Below are 11,869 nucleotides of genomic sequence, written 5' to 3'. Positions count from 1 at the left end.
TGAGCACATGTAGAGTTTAATTAATACAACAGGCTATAATGTTACCTAATATAACTATCCAGTGTCCCTTGACTTTGGCCATGTCAGCAGGGATTGGCTCCAGGACCCTGAAGATACATGTTTAAAGATTATAGATGGATGGATTGCTATTTTTACTAAAGTTACAGAGGGTACTTCTTCCATCATTGCCCAACAGAAAAAGGTAATATGACCTAATGCAACATGGACCAATAGCATCAACAATTTGTAAGATACTGTAAAGAAATGTCCTTTTTAAAATGGACATTTTTCAATATGACTGCTGTAGACATTTAGATGCAGGTAACTGATATTTAAATCAACTTTTCAGTCTCATATACTGCCTACTGTACTAAAGTACACATTTGAGGTGCTTGAACTTTAATGGAGTATTTTCTTTTAATGACACTTTCTTGCTCTTTAATTCACATTAAAAAGTGACGTATTCAAATGTATGAAAAAGCTTACAAAATAAAAACAACGCAAAATAAATTTCCCTGTAGGTAGCCACAGCGTGCAGCCTTTGGTTTATAGGTTTTAATTGTTGTCTTCTATTGGTGCAGTAACTTCAACAGTTATTGGATGTTTGTGACCACAATGCATTGTTTGAGCTGCTAAGAACAAAAGTAATTGAAACTATTTTCGATAAGTGTTTGTCATTTAAAATGCAATACACATGTGTTACTTTTAAATCTGATGGCATTTCGCTCTTTATTTTTTTTTACAAAACAAGCAATCCATTTAATGGAGAAAGTAATCAGCAAATTAATCCATAAGGGAAATAATTAGTTCCAGTTGAGCGCAATTAAATCAATACAATAGTCACAGCAAAATAGGTCTACTTTTAATACGTATTCAAATCTACTTAAAGGAACAGTGTGTAGCATTTAGGGGGAGCTATTAGCAGAAAGTATTTTTTTATAATTTAGTGTATAATCACCTGACTATCAGTCGTGCTTTCGCCGTGAGAGATCTTGTGCAGCACACACCGTGCACTGGGCTGTTAATCCTCGTCGGGATTAGGGAAAGCCTTGACCACTGCAAGTGGGTTCAAAACGCCATGGCGACGACCAGAATGAGGGGAAACACGGAGAGTGAACAGTGCAATGGCTTCTGGTGAGTGCAGCTCATTGGTATAAGATTTGCATTCTGCTATCGCCGCTTCGGGTTCGCCAATGCGCCTCACGAGACGCATCTGAGGTTCTCTCTCGGCGGGTTGCTGCTGAGCGGGTCTGGGTTCTGTCAAGAACCTGCTGGAGGAGAATCACTGCAGACGTGAGGGGAGGGGGTGGACATGCATACCAAAATAGGATAGAGCTGCCTGCGACAGTGCTGCACGAGCTATATTGAAGTCTGTATGCGCGTGTGTGTGTGGAGCGTTCACATAGAGGACACACCGTCGGAGCGTTGAACAGCACAGGAAAATAGTGTGAGGTAAGCAGTGCCTGGATGTCGCTTTCTCTGAATGAATGCCATGGGGAATCGAGCTGTTGCCCCCGCGGTGCTGTAGTTTGTGATTGTTGGAGCTCGCTCACGTGCGTCGTGTCTTCTCCCCCAGATACTATGTCACACAGGCGAGCTGAACTCTACTCCTACGACTTCTGCGATGGCGACCACCCCGCAGAGCTCCTGGAGGCTCTGAGGCGCTTCTACACCAGTGGCCTGTTCACCGACGTGACTCTCCAGTGCGGCGAGTCGGGACAGGTGTTCCACTGCCACAAGGCGCTGCTGTCAGCCCGCAGCTCCTATTTCAAAGTCATGTTCACGGCCGACATGAGGGAGAGGTCAAACAGCGTCATCAAGCTCACCGGGGTGGACTGCGGGGTCCTGGGTGCTTTGGTGAACTACGTGTACACAGCCCAGCTGAGCATCACTCAGAGTAACGTGCAGAGCCTGCTGGAGGCTGCGGACCTGCTGCAGTTCCTCTCGGTGAAACGAGCCTGTGAGGAGTTTCTGGTTCGCCTCCTGGATGTGGATAACTGCTTGGGGATGCACGCCTTCGCTGAGCTGCACCTGTGCGCTGGGCTGGAGAGGGAGGCCCGCCGAGTGATGCTGAGCAGGTTCACAGAGCTCATCCAGCAGGAAGAGTTCCTCGAGCTGGACCCCGGGAAGATGAGCTCCGTTCTGGCTGCTCAGAACCTCACCGTGCAGAGGGACGACGTGTTGATAGATGCTGTGGCCAAGTGGGTGACCCATGACTTGGATAACCGTGTTCAGTGTTCTGCGGAGTTGCTGCATTCCATCCACCTAGACCTTGATGAGATGTACTTCAAGGCTACGTTGGAGGTGCACAGGCAATGCTCGCTGAACAGTGAAGACATTTTTAAATCGATGATAGTTCAGGCTTTAAGGTCCAATGGCAAAGACGTGTCCACAAGCAAGAAAATGTCTTCCAGCATGTATATCATTGGTGGATATTACTGGCACCCTCTCTGTGAGGTTCACATCTGGGATCCTATCAGCAACACCTGGGTGCAAGGAAAAGACATGCCTGACCACTCTATGGAGAGCTACAGCGTCAGTTTACTCGGAGCAAATATCTACGTGACTGGTGGTTACAGGACAAACACGGTTGAGGCTCTGGACACCGTTTCGGTTTATAACTGTGACTATGATGAATGGACCGAGGGCTGCCCCATGATCACAGCTAGGTACTACCACTGCTCTGTGGCCTTGCATGGCTGCATTTATGCCATTGGAGGATACAAAGGAGGAGCTCCGGAGCAAGAGACAGAATATTATGATCCTTTGAAAAAGAAATGGACCCCTTCGGCCAAAATGATCCAAGGTATGCAACATTTGAAGTAATGACTTGTATGAATCAATGGACTTAAGATATAGAAGAAAGAAATTAACTGTTAGATGCAATCTCTCCACTGGATGGATTTAGTCTTTCATTCTTCTATCTGCTGATGGATATCATGTGATTTGATTAAAAGCTCCTGAACAGCTTCTAAATTCAAATTTTTTTTAAGAATACTTTTTCTTCTCCACTGCTGTTTCAGGTCAGGAATGAGCATTGTAGGTCAATAAATTAATTATTAACACACGTCCCACTTTATGAGCTTTCAGCCACATCTTGGGTCGGTCATCAGCAGATGGAGTTTGCTCGGTTGTCATAACAACTGACTCATCTGATCCGTGATTTCTCTAAGAGCCACGGAAGAAACAGAGGAGGAAATTGGCTGAACAATAATGCATGTTTTCACTAGTTGCAGAGTGTAGTTCTCAAGCCCAGAGTGCTAAGAGTGCAATCAGTTTCATGGGGTAGATTTTGTTGAAGACTAAAATCAACAAACAACATTCAGCATTTCTAGTAGATAGTGCATAGTGGAGCATTTAGCAGCAGATGTTTATCTCAGGAGTTAAAGGAGAGCCAAACAGAACTAAAAAAGAGTGGATATTGGATTTACATTGGCAGCTGGCAGGAAACATGACAAACGTACATTGATGCTAAAGTTGCTCCAGATCAACTGTGTAAGGTGATAAGACGCTTCCTCCAAATAGTTTAAAAAAAAAAAAAAATGCAGTTTAAGGTCCTTTACATTTATAGATGTGAGTGATTGATCAAAAACCTCTAACCTCTGTCTCCTTTGAAGGTGTAGGAAATGCCACTGCCTGTGTCATGGGAGATCAAATATATGTGACTGGAGGTCACTATGGGTACAGAGGAAACTGCACCTATGAAAAAATCCAAGTCTACAAGCCAGATGTCAATGAATGGAGTATCATTACAATAAGTCCGCATCCAGGTATGAGAAAAAGAGGAAGAGCTTGTAATTAGAATGTGCAAAATACTGTATTCTGATTTGAAATCCTCTTGTTTTTAGAGTACGGGCTGTGTTCAGTGTCTCTCAACAACAAGCTGTATTTGGTGGGCGGACAGACGACTGTCGCGGACTGCTACGACATAGAGAGAGACGAATGGAGACCAATATCAGTGATGAAGGAGAGGAGGATGGAGTGTGGGGCGGTGGTCATTAATAGTTGTATTTATGTAACAGGGGGATACTCCTACTCAAAAGGGACCTATCTGCAGACCATTGAGAAATATGACCCTGAACTGGACTCTTGGGAGATTGTGGGGACTCTTCCAAGCCCAGCCAGATCACATGGAAGTGTTTGTGTTTACAGTGTTTAGGTGTCAAACTCTTATCACATCATTTTGTGCCAAATGGATCTGATTCTGTTAAAGTCTGCAAATGTGCGCTTCACCATCACACATGATGTTGCGCTAACTTTGTATAATGGCTGTTATAGCTACCTGTTTGCCAAACTGTGAATACAATAACAAGCATTTCACTTAAACTCAGGGTCTTTATAGTTTTTTACTTTTAGGTATTCTGTTTTTTTAGATCAAAGGAAGGACTGAAAATAAAATGAAGATGACTGTATATGAGTATTATTCAAATCCAGTTTACATATATACAATCCACCTCACTGTGTGGGATACTCCAAATAATAATTTCTCTTTTAATAATAAGACCTGTACTATTTCTTGATTAAATGAATCACTACCAGTATGATGTGTCTTCTGCCTGAATTAATAAGTGAGTTCGATTCAAGGTACATTGGACTATATAAGTCTTATCACAGTGTCTAAACAGTTAGAGTGAGATTTATGTTTGGCTCCATCCTATATAGACTGTCCACTTTTATATAACAATTTGATATAAGTTATAGTGTAAAGGCAAGGAACATTTATTTGAAAAGCAATTTTCATCAAAAAGGCAATTAAAAGCTTGTTTTATGCTTTTAAAAAGAGCACTGTAATTTGTTTGTTTTCTGAAAACCAACTCAGAAAAAAGTCAGCTCATGTTTGATCTTATTTTTCGCTTGAAGCTTTGAGCCAAAGATACAATATGTAACAGCAGTCTCTTTTTTACATTAGATATCAATCAACACAAACAAATTTCACCTATAGGAATGTGGCCTTTCAAGTAAAAGCCCTGCATTCGAAAGTACGTAGGCACTGGAATAAAAATATATTTATTATTATGTTTTAAATTAATATATATATGTATGTGTGTATATATATATACACTTATGTATTAAGTATTGTATACTATAAATGTAAATTATATTATTGGGTTATAAGTAGTGATGCGTTCATGTTTTCATCACTATAATGTTGCAGCTGTTACAGGTGGAACTAATTAAAACAATTGTGCAGAAATATATGTAATTGCATAATGTCTTAGTTTATTATATCTTAAAGTTAAAATGAATGTAAGAAAAGAAAAAAAGAAAGAAATATACTTCCCACAATACCAAGTAAAAGCATAAAGTGACTTCCAATGGAAATACTTAAGTAAAGTACAAGCAGTACCACTGTCTACGATAAGAAAAACACCCAAATGATGACGTTATTTCAATAAATAGAGCTGCGTCTTAAGAATAAAATACAACACATAACTGGTATCTGTAAAATGACATACAAATTAAACCAACAGCTAAATAATAAAAAGCCTCACTGCAGTTACATCGAGTCACAGCGACACCCCGATACAGTGACCGACATTGCACATTTATTATGTCGGATCATGAAACTATTGGCAGCTGCTTAAATCATAGCAGCGGGAGTAGCGCGGGGACACGCTCTTTTTGGTCCTCGGTGTGATCCGTAGCACGCAGCGCCACAACGTGCGAGTAGGGAAGTGAAGACTTTCGGATTGAACGGCTAAACGTGTTGCTAGCAGAGACTCAACGTATCGTAAGTATAACTTTTTGAGGACGAGTGAGAGGATGTTTATGGTATCTGTTATATATCCTTTAAAATGCTCTGTAGGTTTATCAAATGCTCGTCTTTCTTCGTGTTTGACCAGCACGCTTTCGCTAGTATGGAGTTACGCCGAATATACGTACGAAAGTATTTTAAGACTACTACATGTCCCACTGACTAAAACATGTAACGTTACTGTCCACGTGGCGAGACTTCATAAGCTGTGTGCCGTAGCTAGCTTTTCGTGAACCATACAGTCTCTGGTAGAGCGTGGCCGACGTACAGCTGCAGCAGGTACATTAAGCTAAACTAGCGTGGTAGCGCTGAAGTCAGCAGCAACATTGCATCAGGACAAACTGGTTATGCGAGTTAACCAAACGCTAAATCATAATTGTGTTCGTTTGAAACTGGCTTCTTTGAATTCACTTCCTGGGTCGAGCTGTTCAAGGCATGGCAAACAGCTGTTTTTACATGCTATTAAGGTGTTACCAATTACAAATTGATTAATTAACGTCACATAATAATAACACTTGACTCCATATAATAAGTTCGTGGCACAGGACACTTTTTAAGAGGATAATGCAAGTTTGGTTCATTCAAAGAAAGAAATAAGCAGCTTGTGGTATTGCAGACGGTGTGCACAACTGCATTTTTAGTTTAAACATGATTACTTGTTTGCTTAATTTTTTCATATCCTGATAAATTGATAATCATAATATTTTCTCAATTGTTTGGATTACTGTTTTCTTCACAGAACAATAATGGCAGAAAAGAAAGAAGAGATGTCTCCAACTGAGATAAAAGTGGCACAACAAATAGAGGTATTATGATTTTATTATTGTAGAAGTAATTTTAAATTCAGCTAAAATGTCTCTTATTCCCACCTCTAGTACTACTTCGGGGATCACAATCTTCCAAGAGACAAATTTCTCAAAGAACAATTGCAACTTGACGATGGCTGGGTGACTTTGGAGACGATGCTCAAATTCAACAGGTGTGTTATCCCCAGCTTTATCCCATTCTCTGCTGTAAAACAACTATATCTATAGCCATATCATGCACACATAAAGAAAGGCAGACCATTTGCTGAATTTAATAAGAGGTATTCCTGTCCGGCCAATATAATTAGAGACCCTCGCACTGACAAAATCCAACTGAAAGACTATATTTGGATGTTTATGTAGATGGAAGTTAGTGTGGTCATTTTTACTTTCTAATCAAGCCTAAATATTTGAAAGAGCAGTGTAGTAGCAATTAAATTGCATTGTATTACCCCTTTTGAAATGAGAGTATTTGTATTCTCTTTCCAGACTGAAGGCTTTGACAACCGAAGCAAGCGTCATCGTTGAAGCTCTCCAGAAATCCAAGACTGGTATCTTGGAACTGAGCGAAGACAAGTCTAAAGTCAGGAGGTCTCCAACCAAACCCTTACCAGAAGTGAATGATGATTCCAAAGATGCTCTGAAACACAAATCTGTGTACATGGTAAGTTTATTATTAAATGCACATATTTATCTTAATTGGTTGAACGTAATAATAGGAACAACACTCTAAAACAGTTCTGACAAACTGGACATTATAACCTTCATGAAGGTAGAATATATTGCAGGACGGTTGTATTGGACTGCAATAGCTTTGGCTAGAAGTACCTAATAAACTAACACCCGGGTCTATATTTACATTATTTAAAACTAAAGATCAGGTGCTTTCCTGGCCAACATCAGCATATAATGGCGTGCCATATTTGTTTAATTTACATAAATAGAAATGTGCATTTTTTTCATTGTACATATTCTGATTGTAATACTTCTATTTTACCCACATTCTAATATCTTTTCTCATCTAGAAAGGATTTCCTCTCGGAACTTCCCTTGATGAGATTCAGGAGTGGCTGAGTGAGAAAGGCCCCATAGAAAACATTCAAATGAGGAGAACCCTGCAAAGGGTGTTCAAGGTAAATCTAATTTATTTAACAATTCAATACAATTGTATGCTTTTCCTAGGATTAAGAAGATTTTTCTAATTATTTTTTCATTAATTCTTTTATAGGGATCAGTGTTTGTCTGTTTTGACAAAGAAGAAGCAGTCAAGCAGTTCCTGGAACGTTCAGACATCAAATCATTCAAAGACAATGAGCTGGTTGTGTTATCACGGTAAGTTCTCGGGTTTTAAATGTATCAATCGTGGACAAAGTGTTTTAATAATAATATGTTTTGATTGAGAAATAACATCAACAGATACATGATCAAATGTGGTAGTGAATACTTTCAAAGATGTGAATGCAAAATGACTATGGAAGTAATTTGGAGTGAAGGGAGTAAATGCAGTTTGTGCATTTCTCTAATCTGTCAGAAGGTAAACCCGATCGGCACATTTCTAGAATTTAATGGATTTCTTTTGATCGTTATCACTTCTCCAGTTGCTTACTGTTAACCACTACTCGCAATCCAGGCAATGGAAATCGTGTTTTTAATAATTTTAGGTTTTTCTTACAGAATGGCCATACTATTGAGACTATAATCACAGCTACGTTTAATAGACCCTTTATAAAAACAAAAATGACGAAACTCCTGAAAATGCGCATACAAGATATAAAAAATACACTAGAAAGATTCTTGGCTGTTTTTTTAAAACATTTAAAATCTAGTGTCTGCTAAATGTGTTGTCCATATGTTCTGATGGGTTACATTTTTCCCTGTTTTGAATATTGCCTTATATAATGATTGCTCTTCTACTTGCAGAGAAGACTACCATGGAAAGAAAGCAGAAGAGCGAAAACAGTTCAAAGCAGAGTCGAAAGCCAAAGCTAAACAGTGAGTACAAAACCAATGCCATATTGTTGTAAAACAATATATATTTTATTTTAAATGACTTACTCTCTCCCCCCCAAAAATGTTTAGGGACAAGGAACAACAGCAGAACAATGCAGAAGAGAAAGAAATGGTGAGCTGCTTCTCGGTGCTAATGAGCATTGCACTTGGATGGGGCCTGGTCTCGGTAATAATAATTCTTCATTTGTGTTACAGGGTCTACTTATGAATGAACAGACTGGTTGCTTGTTGAAGTTTTCAGGAGAGCTTGAAGATGTTTCAAGAGAGGACTTCCATGAATTGTTCTCTGTGCATGGAAAGATTAAGTGGATTAATTTTACAAGAGGGGCCAAAGAGGTGAGGAAGCTCTCTAACTCAAGTATCGCACTAGAAAAAAGAAGCTGAATTGTCATTAAAATTATACATTTTTTCTTTGAACAAGGGTACACTACTTTTCCATGGGAATGCAAAGGAAGCATTCGATAAAGCCAAAGAGGCAAACGGAGGGGACCTAAAAATCAAGCAAAACAGTGTTGACTGGCAGGTGCTTGAGGGAGAGGAGGAGAAAGACGAACTGAAGAACATCATCGACGCTCAACAAGAATCATACAACCGGTCCAAAAACCGAGGTAAATACTTGGCAGCTGATCTAAAACCATTTTAAATCGTCAATAATTGAATCTATCTGCTCTGTCTTAAAAGTTAGCAGAGGAAGAGGAGGCGGCAGAGGAAGAGGAGGCCGAAGGGGAAGAGGTGGCAGAGATCAAGGCAGAGATTACGGCAGAGCTCATTACAAGGGCAAAAAGATGAAATTTGAGAGTGATGATGAGGATGATAGTAAGTTCAGCATCTTTCAGAGCTTAACACCTTGGTTTGACTCTTGAGTTGTTAATTATATTGGATCCACTTTGTGCTTTTCCTCCAGAACCTGCAGCCCCAAAGAGAGAACTAAAAGAAGATGATGGTCCCCCAGCAAAGGTTGCCAAAACTGAAAATGGATCTTAGTCAAAGTCACACCAATCCTTTTTTTGAGAAGATTTATTATAAACGATGAAAATGCAGAGGCAACTTTAATCCATTCCAGTGAAAATATCATGCTTTGGAGAAACGTATGAAGTCCACCTGGATGTCAACCTAGAGAACAATTTGCAAAAACATTAGTTTTCAGCTTTTTAATTATTTTCTATTGTGCCTCTCACATTATTTGTACCTATATTTCTCCTAAGATTTTGATTTTCTTATTCAACATAAATCTGCACTTTGACAGCAATGTAATTACACCTGAACATTCAGTAGGTTATGTAAGACCTGCCTGTGTCATTATGTTATTTTTCCTTGTAGGTTCCCTACAGTGAATGAGAATCGAAATCTGCGTTGCAATTTCTTTTTAGTTTTTTCCTTTTTAAGTTTGCTTATGTGAATAGCAAATAAAACATAAAACGCCATACATTTTTGTGAATGTGTTAAGTCAATTACACCGTGACACTAAGTCAGCTTACCGATTTCTTTTTGTGGAACTTGTAGGATGCTGGCAAGTCATATCTTAGTTCTGTAAAGGGAGTATGTCGTCATTGTTTGAATACTCTAGTTATACCGAAGATGTACTGCATTATTACTACCTGCTATTACTTCCATCTTCATTCCCCAGTCATTAGCCTTCTTTTGAATGTGCTGTAATCAGATGAAAACTTAAGTCAAAGTTTAAAAAATGTTTTGACACTTTTTCATGGAGAAATTGAAGAAGTTCTACTTTGTCTCAAAATATATATTTTCTGCGTTTAAGACAAATTATAGATTTAAACTGAATCTTTGGATTGACAAAACGATATATTCAAGGACACTTTTTTTTTAAAAGACATTTTATAGAATTGCATTCTAACCTGGCTTGGACTTACCGGTACCTTGACTGCTTTTCTTAATGACAGTTGATTATGTGACCACTCTGGTAACTAAATACTCACTTGTCGTGTTGATGTTTTATGGAGTGAATACACTGCTGTCTTTGCCATTGTCAAAGCGACCCATAAGAACTTCATGTCCATGCCTTCAAAGAATAAAAACAAAAGGAAGATCTGTTTACATGAACTACTCTGACTCAAACACGGTTTGTCAAAAATCCAATATTGTGAAGACGACCAACTCATTATCACTAAGGTGCAGACTTTTTTCAGGATTGCAAAAAAACCAACACTTAAATGTGGTTGACTTCCTTTATCCAGAGTTCATGGTTCAATGTCAGTAAACATAATTAATTGATATAGTCTGAATGACAAACTGCAAACATCCACTGAGGAATTGGACTTCAAGCTTTAGGAACCATGGCATCTGAAACGTGGGCTAAGCTTAGTCACATACTGCAAAATGTGATGTACACGCAGTACTAAATCACCGGAGTAGCCCTATAAATGGTGTACTCACCCTGGTTGTGTTTAGTCCCAAATGGTGGATTCATTATGACAGTATCAAACTGTTTGGCATAAGCATCTGCCTCCAGAGAGCACAGGTCACATTGGACCAGATCCACGTTAGAAATCTCAAATTCCTCCGCGTTTCTTCTGAATATGTCCAGTGCGTCGTTGTCGATGTCGAAGCCGACGCACAAACTGAATAAGAGAGAGAAATTAATCGAATGAGGAATGACTGAAAATATTGTTGATATGACGAAAACAATGTTGGACGCTCAGATACTCTCACCCTGCATTAAGCATCGCAGCCCCAATGCTGAGGACTCCACAGCCACATCCCAGATCTGCTACTAGTTTACCCTCAATGTCATCAAACGTGCTCTGGATTGTATAAAGCATGCATGCTGTGGGAGGGGAGACAGCAAGTTCATGAAAAGAACGCACGCTAGCGACAAACTCCAGTAAGCACACGTCACCTCACCAGCGATATGGGGACTTGTCGGATATTGCTCAAGGAGGATCTTTGGCTCTTCAAACGTGTCAACTTGCTGTAAACAACTCTCTAACTCTTTTAGTTTCATTACTAACGACTGTAGTGTCCCACACCTATGAACAACCGGTGTGACAACACTGAGAATTATTTCAAATGGTTATTCCTCGGCTCTTACCGCTGTAAGTGTATATTTATTACTATTTGAAGACGACTTCCGGTAGAATACGCGCAATGTGCATCAACCAAAACAATCCGGCGTTGACCCCGGAAAACGTCATCGTAGTTCCTCCATGAGTGTGCTGTTTTATGAAATATATTTATTGTATGCAACGTTTGCATTACATTAATAGTATTTCAATTTTTATTTTTGATTAAATGTGTTTATATTACATCTATAAAGTTATACAGTAGCGAGGTTCAT

General features: G+C 39.3%; 3 protein-coding genes across 4 annotated transcripts; 2 read left to right on the top strand and 1 right to left on the bottom strand.

The window, feature by feature from the left end:
• klhl23 (kelch-like family member 23) lies at nt 1–4,541 on the top strand. Its single transcript, XM_056435147.1, has 3 exons — nt 1–2,806; nt 3,618–3,770; nt 3,849–4,541. The coding sequence occupies exons 1-3, from the start codon at nt 1,468–1,470 to the stop codon at nt 4,157–4,159; spliced, it is 1,803 nt and encodes a 600-aa protein (XP_056291122.1). The 5' UTR covers nt 1–1,467; the 3' UTR covers nt 4,160–4,541.
• Nucleotides 4,542–5,623: 1,082 nt separating this feature from the next.
• ssb (small RNA binding exonuclease protection factor La) lies at nt 5,624–9,997 on the top strand. The gene is made up of 12 exons (XM_056423522.1): nt 5,624–5,731; nt 6,495–6,561; nt 6,631–6,734; nt 7,051–7,225; nt 7,587–7,694; nt 7,790–7,893; nt 8,482–8,553; nt 8,641–8,683; nt 8,767–8,907; nt 8,993–9,179; nt 9,253–9,387; nt 9,476–9,997. Exons 2-12 carry the CDS (start codon nt 6,502–6,504, stop codon nt 9,553–9,555), a joined length of 1,209 nt encoding a protein of 402 aa, XP_056279497.1. The 5' UTR covers nt 5,624–5,731; nt 6,495–6,501; the 3' UTR covers nt 9,556–9,997.
• On the bottom strand, nt 9,561–11,737 carry mettl5 (methyltransferase 5, N6-adenosine). 2 transcript variants are annotated; one of them, XM_056423534.1, is made up of 7 exons: nt 11,437–11,727; nt 11,245–11,359; nt 10,969–11,153; nt 10,512–10,594; nt 10,170–10,221; nt 10,050–10,099; nt 9,561–9,684 (listed from the first exon to the last, which is right to left on the bottom strand). In XM_056423534.1, the coding sequence occupies exons 1-7, from the start codon at nt 11,534–11,536 to the stop codon at nt 9,643–9,645; spliced, it is 627 nt and encodes a 208-aa protein (XP_056279509.1). In that variant the 5' UTR covers nt 11,537–11,727; the 3' UTR covers nt 9,561–9,642. The 2 variants fall into 2 exon arrangements, with proteins under 2 accessions (XP_056279509.1, XP_056279520.1); XM_056423545.1 differs by lacking the exons at nt 10,050–10,099; nt 10,170–10,221 and having other exon boundaries at nt 11,437–11,737.
• Nucleotides 11,738–11,869: the final 132 nt, after the last annotated feature.

Source organism: Pseudoliparis swirei, chromosome 2 (genome assembly GCF_029220125.1).
Source record: "Pseudoliparis swirei isolate HS2019 ecotype Mariana Trench chromosome 2, NWPU_hadal_v1, whole genome shotgun sequence".
NCBI classification, from domain to species: Eukaryota; Metazoa; Chordata; class Actinopteri; order Perciformes; family Liparidae; genus Pseudoliparis; species Pseudoliparis swirei.
Note: the sequence above shows the minus strand (reverse complement) of the source record. Positions and strands in the feature narration are given on the sequence as shown.